Source organism: Toxotes jaculatrix, chromosome 6 (assembly GCF_017976425.1).
Source record: "Toxotes jaculatrix isolate fToxJac2 chromosome 6, fToxJac2.pri, whole genome shotgun sequence".
Lineage (NCBI taxonomy): Eukaryota > Metazoa > Chordata > Actinopteri > Toxotidae > Toxotes > Toxotes jaculatrix.
This window is the reverse complement of record NC_054399.1, coordinates 22211340-22235228: the sequence shown is the minus strand read 5'-3', so window position 1 is coordinate 22235228 and position 23889 is coordinate 22211340. Positions and strand designations below refer to the sequence as shown.

The 23889-nt window shown below is 41.3% G+C and overlaps 3 protein-coding genes across 9 annotated transcripts; 2 read left to right on the top strand and 1 right to left on the bottom strand.

The window, feature by feature from the left end:
* Positions 1 to 177: 177 nt before the first annotated feature.
* pycr3 (pyrroline-5-carboxylate reductase 3) lies at positions 178 to 6109 on the top strand. 3 transcript variants are annotated; one of them, XM_041039653.1, is made up of 7 exons: positions 178 to 286; positions 2740 to 2833; positions 2914 to 2978; positions 3233 to 3412; positions 3513 to 3725; positions 4703 to 4795; positions 5167 to 6109. In XM_041039653.1, exons 2-7 carry the CDS (start codon positions 2746 to 2748, stop codon positions 5368 to 5370), a joined length of 843 nt encoding a protein of 280 aa, XP_040895587.1. In that variant the 5' UTR covers positions 178 to 286; positions 2740 to 2745; the 3' UTR covers positions 5371 to 6109. The 3 variants fall into 3 exon arrangements, with proteins under 3 accessions (XP_040895587.1, XP_040895586.1, XP_040895585.1); XM_041039652.1 differs by lacking the exon at positions 178 to 286 and adding an exon at positions 327 to 1141 and having other exon boundaries at positions 3573 to 3725; XM_041039651.1 differs by lacking the exon at positions 178 to 286 and adding an exon at positions 327 to 1141.
* On the bottom strand, positions 4225 to 21674 carry LOC121182954 (E3 ubiquitin/ISG15 ligase TRIM25-like). 4 transcript variants are annotated; one of them, XM_041039649.1, is made up of 11 exons: positions 21505 to 21674; positions 20842 to 21191; positions 20669 to 20764; positions 20065 to 20298; positions 19780 to 19937; positions 19637 to 19678; positions 18645 to 18727; positions 18302 to 18540; positions 17245 to 17580; positions 12908 to 13058; positions 4225 to 4819 (listed from the first exon to the last, which is right to left on the bottom strand). In XM_041039649.1, exons 2-9 carry the CDS (start codon positions 21184 to 21186, stop codon positions 17281 to 17283), a joined length of 1497 nt encoding a protein of 498 aa, XP_040895583.1. In that variant the 5' UTR covers positions 21187 to 21191; positions 21505 to 21674; the 3' UTR covers positions 4225 to 4819; positions 12908 to 13058; positions 17245 to 17280. The 4 variants fall into 4 exon arrangements, with proteins under 4 accessions (XP_040895583.1, XP_040895584.1, XP_040895582.1 ...); XM_041039650.1 differs by lacking the exon at positions 4225 to 4819 and adding an exon at positions 10457 to 12838 and having other exon boundaries at positions 12912 to 13058; positions 18645 to 18707; positions 19780 to 19939; XM_041039648.1 differs by lacking the exon at positions 4225 to 4819 and adding an exon at positions 10457 to 12838.
* Positions 10517 to 15945, top strand: eef1db (eukaryotic translation elongation factor 1 delta b (guanine nucleotide exchange protein)). 2 transcript variants are annotated; one of them, XM_041039655.1, is made up of 9 exons: positions 10517 to 11811; positions 12279 to 12396; positions 12660 to 12731; positions 13474 to 13533; positions 13945 to 14041; positions 14684 to 14799; positions 14902 to 15099; positions 15260 to 15454; positions 15813 to 15945. In XM_041039655.1, the coding sequence occupies exons 1-9, from the start codon at positions 10532 to 10534 to the stop codon at positions 15849 to 15851; spliced, it is 2175 nt and encodes a 724-aa protein (XP_040895589.1). In that variant the 5' UTR covers positions 10517 to 10531; the 3' UTR covers positions 15852 to 15945. The 2 variants fall into 2 exon arrangements, with proteins under 2 accessions (XP_040895589.1, XP_040895588.1); XM_041039654.1 differs by lacking the exons at positions 10517 to 11811; positions 13474 to 13533 and having other exon boundaries at positions 12283 to 12396.
* Positions 21675 to 23889: the final 2215 nt, after the last annotated feature.

Genomic DNA, 23889 nt, shown 5'->3' with positions numbered 1-23889 from the left:
AAACGGCGAGCAGGCAGCCAATGGAATCACTCATAGTGACCGGTGTGTTCGATTTATGTTATAGTTGAAAGGGACAGGTGCGGTACGTGGACCGCGTGCCTTAGGATGCCGAAGGCGCCGCCCAACTGGTGCAGCGGTGAAGGAGTCAAAAACAAACCCACCGATAGTTCACGTACACTTAGCCGGTGGATGCTGCGGGTAAATCCGACGTGCTTGACAGTTATATTTAAACTGCAGTTTGAGGTTTTCTAAGCGTCGGACATCTGCAAATCTGAAAAAACATCAGGTGAATAAACATCCTACCACCACTGTTAGCCGGTGTCATTCACGACATCGCCTGTCATCGTGTTTATGTCACTCCGTGTTACTTTATGGTTGTCCAGTCAACAAGAAACACGTGCATTGTATTTCTAATCTAATCTGTCCTGGATTATTTTCTCGCTATCCCGAGCTAGATACCAGCAGCAGGGCTAGTTTTCAGCTATCGTGGGTTATAAAGAGAGGATTTTAGCTTTTTGTCAGCACGGTTTCCACGACCCGTAGGTTAAATACAGCTGAAATTTTAGGCTAGCAATTGCAGAGCTCTGCCCCTGCCACACCAGACATGCTAATTAGCTACCTAGCCGTGTGAGGATTCTGCCGTTGGGCTAACGGTTGTTAGCCGCCGAGCTAACTAGGCAACGTTGCCACAACAATGGACGACTCTGGTATCAAGAAGCAGAACTGGGACGTGAAGGAGACGGAGCTATTTCTTGAAATCCTCAAGGAGCTGGACATGAAGAAATGCTTAGACGGGAGGAAAGTGAGGAATAACAAACTCTTCAAGGTGGCCCACAGGAGAATGACAGCGGCCGGCTATCACAGATCCGTGGACCAGTTAAAGTTTCGCTGGAAACTTCTTAAAAGTGCGTACTACAAGTGCAAGAGGGAGCCCGACTCCCCGGCCCCGACCAAAATACAGGGCTGGTGGCGGTATGAAAAGACAATGATTGCTATCATGGAGTCGAGACACCCTCTGGTCGGAGCTGGGGTGAACTCTGACAGGAATGATGAAGTGACAGAAGACTCGGATGGAGAAGCATCAATGCTGCACTGGCCGCAGCCCTGCCCGGACAATACCACTCAGAACCTGGATTTAATTGTATGGGTGACGCCGCGGACGCGATGTAGCCTGTCATTAGACCATCACTGTGATTCCATTCATTGTCTAGATGCATGCATTCTTTGGCCATCTGTGTCTCTGTTGTGAATATTGTCAGTTGTCAGTTTATTAGTTACAAAATCAGAAAATAATGAAAAACAGAATTTCTTAGAGTCCAGATCAACATATTTAGATTTATCTTTTGTCCAAAAGTCAAAGATATAAAAATTTGCCATTACATTAGGTGTACAACAAACGGTTGTTTTCATTATTGATTAATCTGCATGTTTTATCAGTTAATCGTTTGGTCTTCTCATCTGTAAAACGAGAAAAAAAAGCCATTTCCACTTTCTCTAAGTCCACCTTCATGTCTTTAATTTGCTTGTTTTTGTCCAACCAGCAGTCCAAAATCGGAATATTTTCAATTTACTGTCACAAATGATAAATAAAAGCAACAAATCCTCACACATGAGAAGCTGAAACCAGCAAATGTTTGGGGATTTCTGCATGACAAATGGTTTGGTGACTATCGTTATTATTTTTGATTAATTTTTTCTCAGTCGACTGATCAGTGCTCAGCTTTTTGAGAAGCTGAAACCAGAGAATGTTTATACTTTTTGCATGAAAACTGATTATTGATTATCAATAGTAGACTGGCCATCATTGTCGCAACTCTACAACATAGACTACAAAAGCAGCTCATGACCATACATTTGTATTGATATCTAAAAATGTTTGCCATGTCTTTTAGGTGTTCAGTTTATGAAGACTGGCAAATCATTTTTTGGAAGTCTGAATAAAATGAAAAATGCCCAAAGTGGCATCTTCAAGTTGGATGGAGTGACAACCAACAGCCAAAAACTCAAAGATGTTCCATTTGCAACCATGTAAAATGGAAATCCTCACATCTGACAAGCTGGAAGCAGAAAGAGTTGGGGATTTTTGGGAGTTTTGACTTTGTCCTGTAAACTTTTAGCTGGGTTAAGGATGTAGTTGCATAACAAAAAACAAAAAGACCAAGGACAGGGAAGCTCGGCTGTGACAGCAGTTATGGGGGGAAGGGAGAAAAAAATCAGATTACTGACCAACTGTCAACGGGGATTTACCATGTTATCTGATTTCTTGCCTTAACCTGATTTCACACAGTAATCAGGTTTCCTGTGGGCATGTAAACAAAGTCGACAATCACAATGCATCACTTTGTCGGCATCTGCTGTTACGTTGTAAGCATATGGAAAATGGATTTGGCTTAGTAAACTACTGCTTAACAGTTTTCTCTTAAGATTAGATTGAAATGGTGTCAGTTATAATGAGGAAGGTGTGTTTTAGTTGTGGAAATATTTTTCAGGGCAGTTTATTCTTTTTTTCATGTTAGTATAATTAATTATTAAATGCTGCAACTCTAATTGTCTTGCACTATTATTGTATAGAACAGACTCTTGTTAGATTGTGAGATTTTGTTGTTACTGTGGGAATCTTGCTGTGTTGTAGACAGTCCTATTAATCACACCCTTTAGGTTTTAGGTAATTTTGAAACTGTCGTATTTTTCTATACGTTCCCGCTCTAATCTGTGCTCTGCCTCTTTTTTTTTTCCAAGATCAAAATGGACCCTGAGATGGACTCGCAGCTGAAAATTGGTTTCATTGGTGCAGGGAACATGGCCTTCGGCATTGCAAAGGGCATCTTGTCTGGTGAGTCAAAAAAAAAAAAGAGTATTGTTAATACAGACAGAAAGGTTTTAAGTGGATCTAACTGTATATTTCTACTGTAGGAAATGTTCTTCCAGTACACATCAAAGTGAGTGCACCATCCTCCAGGAACCTGGGACGCTTTCAGGTACTTTTTCCTCAACTCTTACTTTGCAGATTTATGTTCAGGACAGTGAGCGGCTATGGTTAGGATCGTGGTTACTGTGTGTATGATCAGGTGCCTTGTGAGCGTATGGTTGTCTTTCAAACCAGTCAGTTGTCACAATTTTAACACACTTATTACTTGGTGTCAGGTGGGAATGTTCCCATGACTATGTCTGTCTAGTCTACGTAGAGTGTTTGAACATGTGGGTCAGTAAAATCTCTTCCACTTGCATTCAGGAGCTGGGGATTCCTGTTACCCACTCCAACATAGAGGTGGTCTGTGGTTCAGATGTGGTCTTTGTGGCAGTCAAACCTCACCTGGTTCCACTAGTTCTCAATGAAATCTCACAACACATCACTAACAGACACATAATCGTGTCTGTTGCAGCGGGAGTAACTCTGGCGACATTAGAAGAGGTGGGTGCCACAGGCAAAATGTAACAGTCTTTAAAACAGAGGCCAGTTCTGTGATGAGGAGGAATCTTGTTAACCTTTTCTCTTTTTCATGAATTCTAAGCTCCTTCCAGAGAATTCAGTTGCCATCCGCCTGATGCCAAATCTGCCCTGTATGGTTCAGGAAGGGGCTCTCCTGTTTGCTCTGGGATCCCATGCAAAACAGGAGGACGGAGCTCTGCTTCGCTCCTTGTTGCATCATTGTGGTTTGGTGGAGGAGGGACCTGAGGCCTGGATTGACATCCATACTGGACTGAGCGGGAGTGGAGTTGCTTTTGTGAGTTTGTTTTTTTGTTTTGCAGGAAGTCTCTGTAACTGTTTGCAAAATGGGTCATTTAATAATTTAAAACATAATTAATATCTGCTGTAGCCCATAATTTACTACAAAGATTCCTGCTAACCATTTCTTAAAGCAAGCTGTAGTGTTTGAGGTTTTTAATTGTTTTTCTTCCATGCAGGCAGGTTCTGGTTTGAACTCCTTTCACTGTTGTAGTTCAAGACTTGAAAGTTACTTGTGTTACACACAGTGACCTCCAGATCTGCTTTTATTATTTCCAAATTTACCTTATTGTTCATTAGGTTATTAGAAAATATTAATGGAACTTCTACAAGAATAAAGGCTGACGTGATTGTTTGGGTGGATCTGTTCTCGAAATGCCATCTGAAGCAATTAAATCCAAGCATGTGGTTAACATGCTTAAAACCCTATAGACTACAGTCTTCATTTACTGAGTCTTGTACAGAACATAAGCTTTTTAAATGTGGTACACAGAGCATAAATCATCAAAGTTACCAAGACAACATGTTCTATAAGCTAACCAGGGGCTCATTGTACAGGCTGTTGTGCCAGAGCTGGAAGATGTTAAATATTAACTCTTTGTTTTACAGGTCACGTGGCTTGTTATGTTTTTATTCCTTTTTGAAAACTGCCAGTAAAGTAATGACAGGAAATGACGGGAGCGAGAGATTTGGAATGACATGCAACAAAGGCTCAAGGTCCAGAAATATAAACAATTAAGGGAAATTTCTCCTTTGTATGAATGGCCCTGGCAATTTTCCCTGTGATGAATTACATATCCAGAGAAAGATCCTAGTCAGAGAAAATTAAAAAAGATCAAAGAAAACCATTGGCTGTCTGGAATGTAATGACAATACTGATTTGAAAAAAAAACCCAGCAGATGCATTTTTAAGAAATAGAAAAACTGGACAACTTGTTCACCTTATATCCTGATGCATGTGATTCCTCTCTGCAGGTGTACCTGTTTGCTGAAGCGCTGGCAGAAGGAGCTGTTAAAATGGGCATGCCGAGTGCTCTGGCACACAGCATCGCATCTCAGACTGTTCTGGTCAGTTTGATGGTGTTTCAATTCCTAAGGGGAGAGAGATTCAAGTAGTAATTAATAAAAGCTTCATATAACTCCCACATATACACACACACACTCACACACACAAGAAACACAACACTAACACTATTGTAATAATGAAGAAGAGGCGAGGTTCCCTATTCACATTTTAGAAAATAAAAAATGTCTGTCCTTCAGAGCTGAAGAAAAAGCCACAGAGTAATACTTGTGACAATTTGCAGCCATTGATTTAAGGTGAAGCTGCTTCATCTGTAATCCGGTGCATATGCAGTAAATGCATACCTAAAATGTTCTGTGGTAGCTCTTCATTGATACCATCCTCATTCATTTTAATTTCCTGTCATGTGCTACAGGGTGCCGGGAGATTGTTACGCGACTCTGGGAAGCATCCAGCTCAGCTTCGCTCTGAGGTCTGCACCCCAGGTGGAACAACCATTTACGGGCTTCACACCCTGGAACAGGGTGGTGTGAGGGCATCGACCATGAGCGCTGTGGAATCTGCCACCGAGAGAGCCAGGGAGCTTGGCCGAAAGTCAGCAGGCGGAAGCCGAAAATGACTGCTGCTGGTTGCCTTTTAATAACTGCTCATTGGACATAAGTAAAGCCTAACAACAAACATGGAACACAGAGACAAAACAGGACTTGTCACTTTTTTACTTCTCTTTCTCCCTTACGTTCCCTCTAAACAAGTGCATTTCATACTTCTCTTCTTCTTTGCCTCTCTGACCAGAAGGATTTGTTGTGAGCAAAAAGTGAATACTGGCTTAATCTTAACATTGACATTGACAAGTAAATTATTTTATCATGACCCTTTGACCTACATTTTTTGAGAGAATGGCTGCTTTTACATGCACACCACTTTCAAACTCTGAAGACCTAATGTAATGTGGAGAGAGAGACTTAAGCCATTAATTAATCTACATTCTGTACCATCAATCAGTCCAGAGAGACGACTTGTGTAAACTTCAAATGTGAAGTAATGCCTTACTAGCCACGATCGGGTTATTAATGTGCATGTAATGTGTAGTGCTGAATGGAAGTTAAATGTGCGGATGTATTTAATTATATTGAAATATAGTACTTAATATTTGGCCAAATGAAACATAAAATAAAAATTTGGGGATAACTTAAGAATGATCGTGGTTGTGCAGCTGCATTCCAGTGATAGTTTCTGTCTCAGGTGTAGCTTCCATCTAGTTTCTGGTTTTTTGTGTGGCACAATGTGTAGAAAAATATTTACGAGCTACAATGCCAAGTGTGTAGAACTGACTTTCATAAAGTGCAACGTGAACAGGATCACTTTGTGCATTGCCTTTTTTATTTTTATATTGTCAGTTAAGTTTAGATTGTCAAATCAGGCATCAGCTGCTCTTTTCGAATTTGTCAACTTGCGATTGTAAATACTAAAGTGTTTGAAGCAATCTTTGTTCAGTGCCCCAGGTCTTATTAGTAGTTATTCAGTCATGGGCAATGACAACAAAGGTGTCAAATGTTTCAAATTATGATTTAGGAGAAAAAGTTTAATTAAATTAAATCACTGTTTTAAGAGAATCAAAGGCCAAAAGTCTTCCTTGCTCTTGCTTAGCCTGTCTCTGCAATTCCAGTTTTCCAAGATTTGTGGGACTAGTGTTTTACAACCACAAATTAACAAGGTTGAAAAAGCTGGAAATGGCCCTTTAACTGAAGATCTGACCGAGTTATATGTTGATGAAAATATAGATTGTAATAGTAAACAGCAGTGAAGCTCACAGATTATCCACATTTTACCTCATCACTTAGTGTCATGAGATCCAACATGGGGGCATCTAGCAGCATTAATGATTCATAACTCTCCCTCCCCCACCCGCTAAGATCACACAATCACCCCTGCTCCTTGCTTCCTCCTCCCCCTCTTCCTTCCCGGTGTCACTCACGGCTGGAGAAACACGCGTTTTATCCACCGGCCTGGTCTCACTCCTACAGGACAAAAAACACAGCAGTAAGTAACGTTAACGCTGTCTGACAGTTGGGGTTTCAGTCCGGGGATTAGCGCTGGTGCTCTGTAAAAAGACATTTTGGGGGAAAATAACGGATATTCAGTGGTATGCGGACAGCAGGGACTCGGCTTGTGTTAGCCGAGGTTAGCAAACGGCTAGCTGGAACGGGGCAGCTTGCTAGTGCTAACGCTGCCCAGAGCGGCAGTCACGCCGGGGGAGATGCCGGCTACAGTAGCTGGCTGTGACATTTTATCTAAACGACACAATTAAGAACTGATGTTTTAGTGTCACATATTAAAACAACCACGGTTATTTTGGTGTACCATGAAATTCTAACCACCTACTGACAGCATTTGATCCTAGCTAGGACCCACTTCACGATAATGAAAGATGGCTAATGTTAAGGTTAGCAGGGCACACCTTTTGATGATGACAGCTCTGTTGAGGCTTTGAACTGCCTTTTGCTGTGCAGCATCTTACACCACAGGCTTTTCTTAGGCTTTTCTTAATGCCATTTCATATTTATAACCTTTTAGTAAAACTGCTTCCTGATTTTTAAGTGTAAAATCCTTTTAATTGGACCTGTTATCTCAGTGAATCTGTTTTCTTCCTGAGTATCCTCAGGTTTTGAAAACTCTTAAAGCACTGATTTAATGTATCCTTTTAAGATTTTTTTGGGAAAATACTGCTGGGAGGGAGTGACAAAAACGTGATATAAATGTCAATGAATTCTGTTATATCATCCCCACTGGTTTTCAGTTATATCTTTTATACTTTAGTCAGTGTGAAACAGATATTAACTTTTTGTGTATTAAAAGGGTAATTAAAAAGTATTAAGTTTACCTTGGTGAGCCCTGCAGAAACCCTATTCTAATGCTTATTGGCATTAAGAGACTGTCTATCTGATATTAAAAACAAAACAACAACAAAAACAAAACAAAAATATAAACAGCTGAGTTTGAAAAAGAAGCTGTCAGTCGGTGGTAGTCTGCTCTGCTGAAGTGTCCTTGAACAACTCCACCTGTCCTAAACCTTATGAAGCAGGTAAACAGCCCTACAGGCATCAATGAGATTAAACGTTGTTTTTGAAGTAAATGGGCTCTGATTGCATCAGCCAGCAGTATTCAGATGATAACACTGTGAACACTTGGCATTGGCTATTCAGGGTTATTTTCCCCAATTCATGACATTACAGGAGTATTCTTTGATAAGCACCACAAAATAAACAAACATCTAAAGCATAATGCTGGCAATATTCAGTATTTTTCTCACTATCAGCCGATTCCATGAAAAAAAATCAAAGACAGAAATGAATTGATCTTACTAGCAAGTATTTATATGCATCCAAAGCTCGATATAGCGTATTTCTCTGTACTGTAGAGCTCCGTCCTTTCCAGAAACTATTAAAAACACATCAGTGATGGTCCTTCGTTACCGTGTACACACACACTGTAGTAGTTTATTTTGAGTTGATCCCACATACACTGTCCTGCTGCCAGAAATATTCACTAGTGCACCAAATCTGTGGCTAAAAATAGCACCCGACAAATGCGCTATCAACACATGTTAAAGTATTAACTAAAAACTGCAGTGACAGGCTGTTCTCTGAAGTTATTTAGTCCTTTTTTTCCACAAAACAAGTTCTATATCCATGACCCATTTTTAAAAAAAATTGTACTTTCAATAGGAACAAAGGGCTTGGGGCAAATACTGAATATCACCAGTGTTATCCTTTTTCTGTTTTTCCTGTTTTTGAGTTACTCCATTGGCTGTCAATAGAGCTGTTACAAAAAGGGTGCACCCTAAATGCTCCTAGAAAGCACTCATCCTGTCCATCACAAATCGTTGTCCTCAGTGACCTGGAAATTGATGGTCATGATTTCATAAACCTACCATCCTTGTAGCGTAAATAAGAGTAACCACAGTGATCTAGCCTTGCAAACAATTGTTGGGGGGGGGGCTTTAAAATAAATGCAATTGCCAGCATGGCTCAAAGTCAAAAGCTGGAACTTCACGACTAATTTAACCTGATTGGCTCATTGAACTGAGGAGTCATGGTAGGAGTGCTTTAACAGCAAATGTCCATTTTTGTTGATGGACAGAAAAATAAACTGTGCCCAGAGCTTTCCATTTTAGGCAAGGAGGAAAACAGATGAAGGGGGGAAAGAGAGGCTTTGGGATGCACCCAAGTTGTTGCTCGATGTTCTTGTGTAATATAAAAGCCCTTTTACGTTGAGGTGCTGTTGTACTGAAATCTTTAACATTTAGCTTGTTTCCTCTCATCTTGCATTCAGAATTTGACGAGTAAGTATTCTTCATCGACATGTACCGTGTTTGAGTCTTGTGTTGCTTTTTTTTTCATATTAGTATACTCTGTATTGCTTACATCCTTTTACAAGATGGTTATTGTTTAATTTCTCTTTGAATGGCTTACGGTTAACTGGATGAAAAGAACTTGTTGAGTATTTGATTCAGATACTAGTTTGAGCTCAGCAACTTCACTAAGGAAGGTGAGTTAAGAGCTTGAATATTTATTTAAATAAACATTAAGTAGAAAATGACTTCCCAAAAGTGTCCAAATTCATTTCAGTGGTGTAATAGTGTTGATTCAATCTTACTAACATTCACATGATGAAATGTTAAGGGAATGCATTTCCTGTATTGCAGCACAATTCTCATAAAATCAGCATGGCTTGCTCTTTGGTTTGTTAAGAGAAAATTTCAGCACCTATTGTGTCAGTTTTCATGCACGAGCATGTCAGTGGTTTTCAGTGATCCATCAGTGTCAGCTTTTGATTTCATTGTCTTAATATTTTACTTTTAAACTCATCACAACCATTTCTTTCTTTGCATGTGTTCATATCACTGTGTCAAGATTTGTGGACTCTTTTTAAGGTTTAAAACAAGTCTGTTTTTGCTGAGAAGAATTTATAAAACAGTTTTGGAAAAAATAGTTCTACGTTGTCTCGTTACCAAAATGTTAAGGACTTTACTGCTCTGTACTAATGTTATGGAAACAAAATTAACATAGCAGATAATGGTAACCGCATTTCTATACACATATCACCTTAATATACTCTTGATATTGATATACTTTGCAGGAAAATATCAATGGGAAAGCCAGAGCTATCCATTTTTTAAGCAAAAAAAGGAAGATAAATGTATTTTCTGGCTGTTTGTTGAACCAGTTCATGTTTAAAATATCCAATCAGTGTCCAAGCTCTATAGACCAGAAACCCAGGTCATGTCTTTACAAGCATTGTTGTTTTAGAAGCATTTATTTGGAAGGCTGAAACAAATTGGGTCGCAGGAAAGAATGCAACTTGGGACTGTGTTTTGCATTTCTGGCTTCAGTTGGACAATGTCCTACTGGCATTTAGACCAAAACCCACGAACGCCAGAGTTTTGCCATACTTACTTGTACTCTTGAGACTGAACCATGTTTGCTTTTCTAAGGCTAATTCAGTGTTTGCTCTGTGTGATTTTTCTGGACAACACTGACTCTTCACAAATAACAAACTCATCTGCATGGATTTGTTCTATTTTCTAGCATGCTTTCTGCATTTCTATGGGACTGATTTGTAGACAATTTTATACATGCATCTCTATAAAAAAAAGAAGCAGAGTTAATGTCTGCTACAGATTTGTCCCTTTGAGTCTCTAAACCCTCTTGCGTCTCTCTAAATAATCCCAAAGCCTGTACCTGTTCTTTTTTTTTTTTTTTCCCTGCAACGGATCAAAGATGATGTCCAGGAAGATCCCCCAGTGCTCTGCAGTGGATCAGTCGGAGCACGATCAGCCTCCCAACCACTGTCAGGTGGACCGGTCCACAAACGCAGCACTGGGGTGCAGGAACAAGACTGAATCAGGTCAGAGAAATGGAGAGACGACATCATCCTCTCCGGAGAGCGGCAGCTTGAATGGAGATGGAAAGCGCAGTGGGAAAAGCCGCCGCCGCAGGAAACGTTCATCGAATCCCGAGAGCCGCCCTGAAGAGAATGTCGACAGGAAGACCAAAACCGAGGAGAAGCCAGACAAGAAGACCAGCCAGTCTGATCCCCGTGCTGGTCTGATTGGCCTGCAGTCCGAGTGTGCTTACGTGTGGTTTGAACGCAACATCTACGAGCGAGCCGAGAGCCGCTACCAGTGCTGGTTGGCGAGTTCTTCCAACGGTACCACCCAGTCAAACCGGTCACCTCCAGCCCCAGGAAAACACTCAAACTCTTCATCTGCTGTGGCTCCATCTTTCTCAGGACTGGCTTGCCACCATGGCGATCAGGTGGCCTGTCACCATGTTGTCCAGGCAGTGTGGGTGAACAAGACAACCTTTGACCAAGCAGAACGGCGCTTTGTTGAAGAATCCATGCAGCCATCCATTCCGAACTCTCTGGACCTCCCATCGCCACCTAACCGCTCCATCGCATCCAGAACACCTGATGAAGGATATCAGTCTCTAGCTCCGACACCTGCAACCCCTGTCATCCAGCAGGCAGCCGTCACACCTACTAATCGTCAGTCAGTTAATGGACTGCCTCGCATCCCACTGGAGCTGCTCAGAGACGTGTGGCTGGAGAAACCGCTGTATGACCGTGCTGAAGCAGCCTTTTATCAGAATCTATACGGCAACAATTCCTCCAAGCGGTCCAGCTGCACCTCCACATCCAGAAGTAGCGACCACCCTCAGAGCCTTGTAGAAGAAGAGGAAGAAGAAGAGGATGAGGATGTGTTGGTAGAGGAAAAACGGGCGGTCCAGCAGGGTAAAGCAGATGTCTTTCACGCTCTGCACCCAATCCAAGAAGAAGAGGAGCCAGCTGAGGTCCCGGAGAGGGAAGAATCGGCAGCAGGAGTCTGCTACTTCCTCCACCCAGACAGCGAGCGGGTGTGGCTGGACAAGTGGCGGTATGATGCAGCGGAGAGCCGTTTCCATGGTTACAGTCACGAAAAAGCTGCCGTGGTGAAGAAGGGTCGGAGGCCAGAAGCAGATGCCTCATCAGTTGCCTCCACTGCCACACTGAGGGACAAGTATGAGCAAACTGGGAGAATGGAGCCGCTCCAGATGTTTCAGTTCATCTTTCATTGTTTTCCTCTTTTTCCCTTTTTTTGAATGTTTTTTTTTTTTTGCCCTCCTTGTTCATCTTGTTTTTTTTCTTTTTCCATTTCTCTTGGTTCACTCATTCCTTATTACTTGTGGTATGTTTATAATTTTCCTGAGTGAGTGTCTGTGTGAACCGTTGCCTTTTGCATACTTTAAGATTTCTGTTGTACAGTTGGGCTGGGTTGGGTTGGTCTGTTCATGAGGAGTGTAGGTGAAATAATACATACAATAAGCATTTTAACATTTAACAGTTAACATTGTGATTATAAATACACGCCAGGTGATTTTAAGTATTATTTTTGTAATTATAATATATAGATTTTCCTTTTCTTTTTCCCTGACTTCCCGTGTCCTGTTCATACATCCCTGTCCTTCCTCACTCTCTCCTCCACAGCACCATGAGCGCAGTCGACTTTTTGGCCCAGGAGAAGATCTGGTTTGACAAACCTCGCTACGATGAGGCAGAGAGACGCTTCTATGAGCGCATGAACGGCTCATCACAACCAAAACAGGTATGCACATTAGCTTAGAGCTTGAGTTTATCTTTTAAGTTATCAGCAGTTCAAGTCCAGTGAATAACCTTTAATGGTAGTGCATTGGGCTGTAAACTGGGACATTAAACTGTAAATTTCCATTAAAAACTGGTCAAATGGAGGTGTTCTAAAGCTTTTGGCTGGTAGTGTAGCTACAAAGATGCATTGAATTAGTAGATAAATACCTAAACTTCATAAAGTAAAGCATGGATCGACATTGACTTTTGTTCATTTTCTTCAAGGATGTTGGAGCTAACACGATTCTGCAGGACATTGCAAGGGCCAGGGAAAACATCCAGAAATCTCTCGCAGGAGTGAGTATAACTGAATGTTCTATCAGAGCTGTAGTTATGAGAATTATCTGCGTCTCATCTCTTGTTTTCCACTCATCCTCGGTTGAGTACAGTCTGAATATATACACCTGTGGAAAATATTTATTGTTAATAGAATGAACAGTTTTCATTTCACATAAATTGAACAGTTTTTGTACTTACTTAGAGGTCTTGATTTCTGCTGTTAGGTTGTGCATTTTCAGAGACTCAGGCCTTTGCAGTGTGTCTTAGTGCTTCGTGTCATTTCACATTCTTGTTACACTTGAAGCCAGGTCCTTTTTCTGTTTTTACTTCTTTGACCTTTCATATCTGGAAAAAGAGCAGATAAGAGGATTTGTGTAGTTGATGTTAACACTCAGAATACCTGTTACGTTGAACATGTAATCTGAAAATGCTTAGCTTTGCTTGACTGAATTTATCTTTATGACATGTCTTTTTCTTGCTGTTGATAGGTTATAATATTCAATAGCTTTTCATGTAAATATTCTGAATTAAAGGCCAAACAAACCTTCCTGCTTGGAGAGGTAGTTTGTACTGCAGGGTGTGTAAACAACATAAAGCTGCTCTATGTTGTTTCCTTAGTCGCCGTGTTAGTGTTATGTTCTTCACTCCTGAGTAGCACTCCTTTCAGCATGTGCTTCATTCAGTTTTGTTCATGCTCCCACCCTCTTACTGGATTTTTGACTTTTTCATACCTGAAATCCCCCCCTCCCCACCCCACCAGCTGAAGACTACATTATCTAAGAGAGGGTCTGGTCAACCTCCCATGAGCCAACACCAGCTTGTAAGTGTCACCAAGCTTTGTGTGTCACTGGAAGCGCCTCTGCTGCCAACTGCTGTGTCAGTGGACGTCGCTGACATCCACGCTCGAGTTTGCGTTTCATTACAGTTCAACCTTTAGTCAGCTGTGAGATGACATTTTTGTGTGGAGTGTTTCAGACGCAAACCGAGCAGCTGCTTCTCATCCTTACACTTCTATCAGGATCCATCTACAGCTCCTGTATTTCTGCTGCCACTGTTTGGTTGTAGATATTGTAGATGCTGCTGAAATGAACACTGGCTGTGTGTTGTGTGTTCACATACAGGATCTGTGTAACAGTCCTGGGTTTGGCAAAGGTACTAATCTTCTGGTTTGTCCGTGAAGATGTTGCTCTCACTAAACCATTTCTCCTCGTTTTGTGTCTTTATTGTGCAGAGCGCCGGTAGCAGCAGCAGCAGCGGCACAGCTGATCAAGGAGAACTCGTCTCTCGGATCAAGAGCCTGGAGCTGGAGAACCAGAGCTTACACAAAGGTAGGTTTGTTTGTCAACGAGTTTTCTTTATCTGCATGAAAACTATTTTAGTGAAAATAGGCACTGTGTTGACATTTAGTTTTTATGTATTTTTGTGTTTTATCATTATAAAATGATGACGAGATTACTGTTTATAAACTACTGAAAATAATTGTGAAGCAAAAATGCCAAACACTTTTGGATACTGGCTTCTCCAGCAGCTTTTCTCTACTCCATCATTGTATATTATAATCTGGGGTCATTTGTCCCTAATTTCTCATTTTATTGACTCAATCGTGAACTAACACGAAAAAGGTAGATTGATTACTAGTTGCTTATTTATTTTAGGCCATAATTGACTTAATTTATGCTTGATCTGTTCAAGTGAAGAATGACAAATGGTCATCAGAATTTAGCAGAGCCTGTACTGATAACGGGTGATAAGTGATGAACTGATAAGTGCTTATTTTCTACGACCAACAGCTTAAGATCCAAAAAGATTTATTTTAAAATTATATGAAACAGAAAAAAAGATGAATCCTCATCTGAGAAGCTTTAAATGGGAAATATATCTAGTTTTTTTTAAACTTGAGAGTTCGGTTTCTTAAAGGATTAATCAGTGATCAAAAGTAACGCTCATTGACTCTGATCCTGTTTTTCTAGTCGTAGACGACTTAAGGGCAGCACTTAACAAACTGGAAAGTCGAGTAGCAGTTCTGGAAAAATCTCCTCCCGTGGCTGTGACACCAGCTCCTGCTCCTTCAGTCCCCTACACAAACGTGAGTTTCTACAGTTTCTATCTATCATTTAGTTTAGCCTTACTTTAGCAGAAGGAAGTCATTAGAGGGCCCTGTATGAGTAACTAAGGTTTTTCCTTTCAGGGCACTACTGTCCAGCAGAAGACCAGCGCCCCAGTTAAAGAGGAAGACGACGACGACGACGATATCGACCTGTTCGGCAGCGACGAGGACGACGAAGCAGAGAAACTCAAAGAGCAGAGGCTGAAAGAGTACGCAGAGAAGAAAGCCAAGAAACCCGCCCTCATCGCCAAGTCCTCGATCTTATTGGATGTCAAACCCGTAAGTCTGTGTTCTGTCTGGATTTACTTAGAATTCAATGCTGATGTCTCCAACAGGAGCCAAATACTGAAAAAAAAAAAAAAAATCTCTTAAACTGACTGGCTCATCGTCCCCTTTTTAATCTGGTCTTTTATCACCGCTCCCCTGCTGCATTTTTCAGTGGGATGATGAAACAGACATGGCGAAGCTGGAGGAGTGTGTGCGCTCGGTTCAGGCCGACGGTCTGTTATGGGGCTCGTCCAAGCTGGTTCCTGTGGGTTACGGCATCAAGAAGCTGCAGATCGCATGTGTGGTGGAGGATGACAAGGTGGGAACAGACATGTTAGAGGAGGAGATCACCAAGTTTGAAGACTATGTAAGTAATTTTGTTGTTATTCTGTCTGCAAACTCATGTAAACAAAACTATCATGTGTCCTCACTGTGACCTGTGCACATGATGCAGTTAAAACACACTCAGAAGGTCTTTGCAAACTTGCTTTTTATTGTTATGACTAATATTAAATGACCGGACAGCTAAACTAAACTCAGTTGTCAGTTTAAGGTACACCGATCTAAACTACACGGTTGGGGATATTGTAGTACATACAGTAACTAACGGTTTTAAAAACAAATCCTGATTCCACTGCATTTGCAGATGTGACAGTGTACCATTTAAACTCTTGTTCCCACAGTGTGTAAACTCATTAAAGTTTCACTTTTTCGCTCCGTTTCAGGTCCAGAGTGTCGACGTAGCAGCTTTCAACAAGATCTGATCCCAGCATGTCTTTCTCTGTCTGTCATCACGCCTTGTTTCTCTGCTGATTGTGTCAACGGTTAATAATAATAAAAACCAACTCTAGCACTGAAGCTAATATGTCTCTTGCATTCTTACCCCAGGTTATATAAGGTCAGTTCACCCCAGCAATGAAACATTTTCTCACTTACCTGTATTGGTGTCCAGCCATGCACATAGTTTTCTGCTTCCAACCCAGTAAAATGGAGGAATTTTGTTTTCGGTGCTAAAGCTTGACATTTAAAGACCTGAAGTAAAATCTCTCTTTTCCAAAAACACTGACCCAGTTTCTCTGCACAATCCACAACTTTCTACCCAGGCCAGAGTCCTGACAAAGAGTGAGGTCTGTGGATTGTTCAGAGTATCTGGGACCTTTTTAATATGACTTTTATAAGTAACTTAGTTATACTGCCAGCACCAAAAACAAAATTCCATTCACTCCCATTGTAATAGCAGAAATCTCAAGAGATGTGTGTCTCAGAACCAGAGTTAAAACTATCTGCATGGCTGTGGACATCAGGTAGGTAAGTGAAATGGGTAAACGGGTAAATTTGGGTGAAATGGCCCATCAGTATTTACAGTACAATGAATAATGCGGGGATCAGACTACACAACATTCACGTCTTTTGAGATGGTCTCTGTCACTGAAGCATGACACGTGTCAGACGACATGTTTGTAGGCCAAGGTTACTATGACCAAGCTACGCTGCACTACAGCGCCCCCACACTGTTAGACTGATGACATAAATCTGATCTGATCACATGCATCTGATATGAGAAACAATTTAGGACACATTACACAGAATAACACGTCCGTCTGACAGACTTGTATCATGTAGTCTGATCCCGGGCTAATGCACAGCAGTTAGTGAGGCTTTACTGAAAATACTAGAGCCCAACTGATCAACAAATACTGGTTTAAATCAACTAATATTTCTTTTCTTTTTTTCAACAAACAATCATAAACAAATGCAATTCAACAAAAATATATTAAAGTTGAAATAACTAAAAAGGCTTGTATATAAAAATCAGAGTTAGGATAAATAACACTTGCACTGTTTACATTTAATGACTTTTTGACAATTGCTCTAATTAAATTTCATCTTTATGTATTAATTTATTCTTTTACCTATGCTCTCTTATTTCTATCTATACAATGCTAAAGAGAGATCATTATTTACAAATTATCCCAGTGACTGAGAACACCCTTTCAGAACATGTAATTGGCGTTTCCATACAGAATTTTGTTATTTGGTCGTTATTTTGCCAATGATAATATTTTTTTTAAAGGCAGCTGATGTATCAGTTGGGCTCTAGTCAGTACGTGAGTCAGTTTTTCTAAATAACATTAAAAATTGCACAAAATTACTGACCACACAGCGTCGAGATGTCTTGACGGCTGCGATCTTTCAGTCCACGTTGCAGAGGATGATGCTAGATTTGGCCCCGAGCCACACCGCTGGGTAGAGAGGCTGGCTGAAGTTGGTCTTCACCCTGTGCAGGAGGTGGACTCCTCTGGGTGTCACCGTGTAGAAGCAGAGCAGCCCAGCATCGTGGTCCAGAAACACCCCAATCCTGCGGGACGCCGAGCTGGAGGGAACCTCCACCGCCTGAGCCTCGTTTCCATGGCAGAAGGCGAAGGAGGATGAGCCGCAGCAAAGACTCCATGAGAGGAAGTTGTGTCCCAGCCTGCAGTCATTGGATGATCCCTGATGACAGGGATGGCAGGGAGTCAAATATTGAAACACACGACAAGAATGATTTACTTTTCACAGTCAGCAGTAGATTCAACCAGAAAACAGCAAACCTGCTTTGCTCATACTTCTTGATTTTGAGATCATAAGATGCGGCTGAATGACGTGAAGAATATCCAGCAGAACCTACTGGTTTTATTACACCAAACCACTGATTGTCAGTGATTTAACCACATAAATTTAAGTCCCAACACTATGTTTGATAACTTTAGACATAAAACTGTCAAATGAAAAATTTCTAGATTTTAAATTATGATTATTTTATCTCGACCAAACATAATTCAAACACAAGAAGCATAATAATGATGAAAGTAATAAGGATGGCACTTATTCTGGATTTACATGTAATAGAGTGAAAGAGTACAACAGGCTTGTTTCTTCTCATTCTGCTCAAAGGAAAATTCTTCTCCTCATTATTATTTTGACTATGGGTCATGCTCATGTTGCACGCCCACTGTAGAGATGTGGGGATTGCAGACTCATTTTTAACTCTTGCTAACTGGGGATCTACTTCTGTGACATCTTGAATTAAACATTTATATGAACAAGACCCTGACTGAAAAATACCAGAATTTCCCTTTAATGTACTGACTGAATTGGGTTTTTCATCCCAAGCAGCAGCCTAATAATCCACATTCCCCTGAAAACAACTCCATGAGGTGTGAGAATGAGATACCTTTCTTCTGATGCTCTCGTAGGTGAGCCCCACTGCCACCTGCTGTCCGTCCCACTCTGCCTCCCAGTAGCTGCGGCCCTGTAGGCCCTCACGGCACAACACCTGGCCCCAGGTGTCAAACCGATCAGGGTGGTCTGGGTAAGACTGAAGTTCTCCGGTTCTTCTGACCACACGGTTCCCCTCAGTCAGAGAAAGCTCCCTGTGCGCTGTGAACAGGTCCAGAGACAGCGAGCAGAAGTCTGCAGAGGAAAAGGACATTCAGGGGAGATTCAAGTGTTTGTGGAGGAGAACCAGCAAGTTAGAGAACTGCTTTAGTCAGACAGATCAGACTGGTTCTACTCACACTGAAGGAGATCATCTCTCTTGTCCAAAGTGGGAATGGATGTAGAAACACCAGACTTCATCGCTGCATGAGCAAAACAAAAGCAGGAAGAAAAAGAGAAGTCAACATCAAGAGAAATCAGCCAATATGCTGTGCTCAGAGGCTCAACATTTTCTCTGGGCTATAACTAACAATGTATCATGGTTGAACAGACGAGCAATGACCAGAAAAACTGAAACTGAGCCTCTGCAGAAGAAACGGGGTCATGGCTGTCTGTGTGGCGTTGTGCAACAGCAGCTATTCTGCATTTGCACACTTTGTCTTTGCATTAAACAAAGGCTGAAGGGTTTGATCACCGCACGACTTTTCAAAAGTGATGGTCTGAGTAGTGAACAACTAGTGGTTCATACCTTAGAATAATGGCGCAAACTGGGTTTATCAATCTGTGAGCTTTGTGTTGTCACTGTGGGAATGGGTTCTTTCACCCACGTGATCCTCCCTGTCGGGAATCATCCAGGGACGATTTGAGAATTGTGGAGGTGAGATGACATTAATGACGTGGGAGCATCACTTCCTACTCAATCCTACTGAGCACCTCTGAGATGAGCATGAGAGTAATAGTGAAAGCACAGAACATCCGCCTGTCAACAGTGACAGTTTTAGGAGTTTGAATTTGAAATGTAAATTCAGTATTAATTGAATTAGAATCACTAAAAAAAAATATAAGTAACTTTGACATATTTGAAGTTTAAATTTCTACCTGAATAATCTGCACATTGCTCTTTTCTAAGAAGTAGAGACAGAGGGGATTAAATCTTCAGTGAGAGATTTGTTGGATGTGGAGGCGGGTGTTTTATCAGCTTAGACCTGAATCCAAAATGAAACCACTTGTCCTAACTTGTGGCAGTTCACTCAGTATTTTTCTGGTCACTGACTGTACATCGGTCATTTTACATAACACAAAATGGAACAACCGGTGAAGTAATATTGTTTTTTTTTAAAGACACACTCACCCTTGTCGGTCTTTTCTGTCTGTAGGATGTTCACAGTTTTCACTGTAAAAGCAGGACATCCGTTGTCAGAGGGACTGAATTTAACTGTTCCTCTTAAATGTGAAATTAAGAGCAAGTGTGATATTCAGGTAGATGTAACACACCTGCAGAGGTGACACCTGGGAATTCTCTGTGATACAGACTCTGCAGCTGCTCTTTCAGGTCTGACATGGCCCTCCTCACAGGCCCGAAGGAAACATGTGGACTGACCTTCAGAGAGCTGGTCGCTCCTGCAGGAACTGGACTGCAGCAGGACTGACACCTCTAACGCAGAGGAAACAGCATGAGAAACCAGTACTGAACAAAAATACAAGCTGCTTTCTTAACTTTTCAGAACAAACTAAAGGCAGTGAGACTCTTGAGAATGCCCCGACATCTTCCTGCGTCACCTGTGCGATCAGGTGTTGGTCCTGACTGTGTGACAGTTTCTCCAGCTCAGCGTCTCTCCTCCTCAGCTCGGAGATCTGCTGCTCCAGACGCTGCAGCTGGTTCTCAGCTCGAGTCACTTCAGCCTTCTCCTGAGCTCTGATCAGCTCCTTCACCTCGACGCGACGACGCTCCAAGAACTCCAGCAGCTCAGAGAAGATCCTGCTGCTGTCCTTCACTGCTGCTTTGGCCAGACGCTGAGGACACATACACCAACACACTCTTTATAGGTCTGTGGCAGTTAATGAATATAAAAGCCATTTTCAACATTACTTTTGAATAACTGTGACTGAATTGTTTTATCCTCATTAAGCAAAATGTAATATGCAAAGATATGATAATTATGTCTTGTTAGTTGACACAAACATTGACATAAGGACTGCTTTGTTTTTTCCATTTTACGCTGCTGTAATTTGAATAGCTTTTACTTTTTCGGGTTTTTAGATGTGGGCTTATCTTCTTTGTCTTCAGACCTGATATCAGTTGAGTGTCAATTTCAGTTTTAAAAAGAGATCACTTGCATTTCCCATTACTTGCATTGTAACATACAGTGTTGTTTGTACTCACGGAAAAAGACCGCAGAGTTTGTTTCAGCTGCTGAAGCTCCAGCTCCCTCTCTTCAATTTGCAGAGCAATATTCCTCCGTGTTTCCCCCAAAAGCCTCTGAAACAGCGACATGACATGGAATGAAACCACGCGTCTGCAAAGAATCAGTCATGACTTACTGCAAGCCTCCTCACCTCTCCATCAGTCCTCTCCGCACGAACTGAAGACAAGTCAAAGGTGGCGTGCTCAAATCCCTGGTCCTCGTACAGAGGAGGAGCTGAGGGGCCGTCACTCAGCTTAACAGCACCGAGTCTCTGCAGCATCTCTACCAGCAGGGTGTTCTTGCCCAGGGTGGGTCTGGGACTGAAGGTGGCTCTGCACTGAGGACAGCTGCAGCGTGGCTGACGGTCCCAGTAATCTGTCAGGCAGCTCATGCAGTAGCTGTGGCCACATGGGATGGTGACTGGATCTTTGAAGACCTGCAGGCAGATGGCGCAGCTGAACTGGACCGGGTCCACACCGAGAGGGGCCTGAGCCATTGTTGCTGGAGGAAAGTGGACAAAGAGACAGAAGATAAAATGTGTGCAACAAAGAGCAACACAGGACAAGTCTACATATATGGCATAGTTTATCTAAACATTTTCAATCACTTCCCAAAGTGTGCTGCAGTGTTTCAAGGTTTGAAATGTGTTTTTGTTGCTTTATCACTGTATAAAAAGCATTACATATGTATGTAATGCTTTTTTTTCCATTCTATAACTTTAATATAGTATGCAGTTAAAGAGCAACTTTAACCCAATGCAGACCCAATAAATATATATTATATATTTAAAAACAAACAAAAAAGCTGAAAATACCTTTAAGTCTGTTTACATGCAACCAAAGTTAGTGCCTGTTTGTGCGACGACGGAAATCTTTTCTCTGACTTCACTTTTAAACCGTCTCAGCAAACTTCCCGAGAAACTTTTAAACTTCTAACAGAAATAACCTCAAGCTGCAGACTTTATTAAACGTTCTCCGTTTCTAATCTGTGTTCACTGACCTGAGGGTCCGCAGGCTGCTGCTGCAGGAACAGGAAACGGGTGGGACCTGGAAAGGAAAAGAGGACAAGAGACGGGGGAAAAAAAAAAAGAGTTAAGTTTGAGCTTTACTGCCCCCTGCTGGTAAGATACACGATCACAGAGAGCAGACAGCAGAAACCTGAGAAACCAGCTGCAACACAAAAATCCTGTTTCCAGATTGATGCTTCAGGATGACGACTTTAATAATGTCAGATGCAGTAATATACATTTTACAGCTCCTTTTATTTTTGACAACTTAACTTGATTTCCCTGATAATATTTCTATACTACTTTAGAAGGAAATTGAATGCAGATCTTTTTACTTGTAACGGCAAAATTTTACATGAATATATTGGAACTTTGTCCAGTTCCTCCATCTCTGATAACACAGCTGGGTATTTGTAAGGCTTATAATCTTCAGTTTCTGTTGACACTGTGTTTAAGAGACACAGTAGCACTTTTTTGTAGCTGTTTTGGAGCTATCGATCCCATCACATGATCTTCAGCAGCAGATAGAGCAGGGGTCGGCAACCCGTCGACCCCTGCTCTATCTGCTTTCCTGCTCTCTGTAGCAGTCCACTGATTCATAACTGCAACACACTGATTTTTTTTTTTTTTATACATGGCATACAAGTTGTTTTCTTTTCTGTGGCTGACAGTCCAAATAGCTCTTTGAGTAAGTTTTTGACCCATGAAATAGAGTTTACTTAGCTGTCATGGAAGTGGAGATGTTTAAAATGATCATTTATTCTTAGAAATTTAAGGAGCTTTTGTTCATGTTGGCTTAAAAGTTGATGTTCAAAGTTCATTCTTAACTTTGGAAAAGGTAGCTGATAAAACAATCAAACATCACAGTCCATTCATAGTAGCTTCAACTTAGTATTCATTTTCAAAATAAAAAAATATTCTGGGTCATTGGTCACTTTTTTGGAGATATAATGACTTCAGCTACCCACTAGATGGAACTGTTTAGCCTAGTATGATATACTAGTGTAATAAACCAGGCTAAACCAGCCATAGAATTACACCAGACAAAAATGTGTTCTGCAGTGTGGCTGTCCATGTTGGAGCCAACTGAACTAATGTGTCCTCTTCACGACATTTACCTCAGATTGTGGCCTCAGACCAGCATTTCACTCCACTGTGACCATACGGAGGTTACATTTAGGACATCGTTTGATGTTCAATTGAGTATGAAATGTCCTCTTTGGAATATATATATTCATATTCTGAAACAGACAACTTTATATAGTTCAGAGAGTAATTATCTTTATATAGAACTTTTAAAAACAGTAGTTACAAAGCCATTAAGGGAGAAAAATAGAGACTCTATAAGAGAAAAAAAAATGCAAAATGGACCAACACAAACAGGTCAACAGCCACACTACTGACTCTGTGAGGCCCTATTTAGGCTAAGGTCATAACAGTGGCATGCTTATGTGCTGATGTATAGCTGGTATAATGTTTACCATGTTAACAATATAAGTTTAGCCTGTTAACATGCTAATATTTGCTAAGTAGCACTAACAGATGTACTAAAAGATGTCAGTGGTGTTGCAGATGTTTAGTCACGCAGTGTTTTGGGAAAACTGATGATGATTTTGATATGATGGTGGCGCTAGATGAAAAGATCAAAAGTTTCACTCAAAACAAAGAATTTTGACCTCATGGTGGCATTACAGGAAAGGTCAGGGGTCATCAAAGTCAGTAGGATGCATTGTGTGTGAACCATGAATATCAACATCTAATGGAAAGGGGGAAAAAAAAAAAAAAAACTTGTTCAGCCTAATTCAAACCTGCAAGATACAAAATCTTGCAGGTTTCCTTTTCTTCCCTGAAGAAAAATAAGCTTTAAAGACTCAAGACTGCGTTTAATGGCTTGTTAAAATGACTGTTTTTGCAGTGAAGCCCCTGTGGCCTGTTTCACTGCACACACACAGCTGATGTTGCCACAGTTAACAGCCTGTGTGTCTGATTATCTGTGTGTCTGTGCATCCTGCCACTCCCATCCTGTTTTAGAGGGCACTCTTTGACAGCCTCCTCCCATAACCGAGACCCTGTCTGGGCTTTGAGAGGCTGCCATAGTCCCCTGGATGACACATGGATGGATGAGGTAAAGACAGAGGATGCTGTAAAGTAGATGTACACAGCGTTACCTCTCATATTCTGTCTTTTGGTCAG

Bases quoted from the DNA above. Each gene is read 5' to 3' on its own strand.
- LOC121182954 (XM_041039649.1), bottom strand. From the start codon at position 21,186: ATGGCTCAGGCCCCTCTCGGTGTGGACCCGGTCCAGTTCAGCTGCGCC. The intron at 20,299-20,668 runs GTGAGTACAAAC...ATGTGTCCTCAG, and splicing joins AAACTCTGCGGTCTTTTTCC to CGTCTGGCCAAAGCAGCAGT. The intron at 18,541-18,644 runs GTGAGTAGAACC...TTTCCTCTGCAG, and splicing joins GAGAGATGATCTCCTTCAGT to ACTTCTGCTCGCTGTCTCTG.
- pycr3 (XM_041039651.1), top strand. From the start codon at position 695: ATGGACGACTCTGGTATCAAGAAGCAGAACTGGGACGTGAAGGAGACG. The intron at 1,142-2,739 runs GTATGGGTGACG...TTTTTTTCCAAG, and splicing joins CTCAGAACCTGGATTTAATT to ATCAAAATGGACCCTGAGAT. The intron at 3,726-4,702 runs GTGAGTTTGTTT...TCCTCTCTGCAG, and splicing joins GCGGGAGTGGAGTTGCTTTT to GTGTACCTGTTTGCTGAAGC.
- eef1db (XM_041039655.1), top strand. From the start codon at position 10,532: ATGATGTCCAGGAAGATCCCCCAGTGCTCTGCAGTGGATCAGTCGGAG. The intron at 13,534-13,944 runs GTAAGTGTCACC...TTTATTGTGCAG, and splicing joins CCATGAGCCAACACCAGCTT to AGCGCCGGTAGCAGCAGCAG. The intron at 14,042-14,683 runs GTAGGTTTGTTT...CTGTTTTTCTAG, and splicing joins GAACCAGAGCTTACACAAAG to TCGTAGACGACTTAAGGGCA.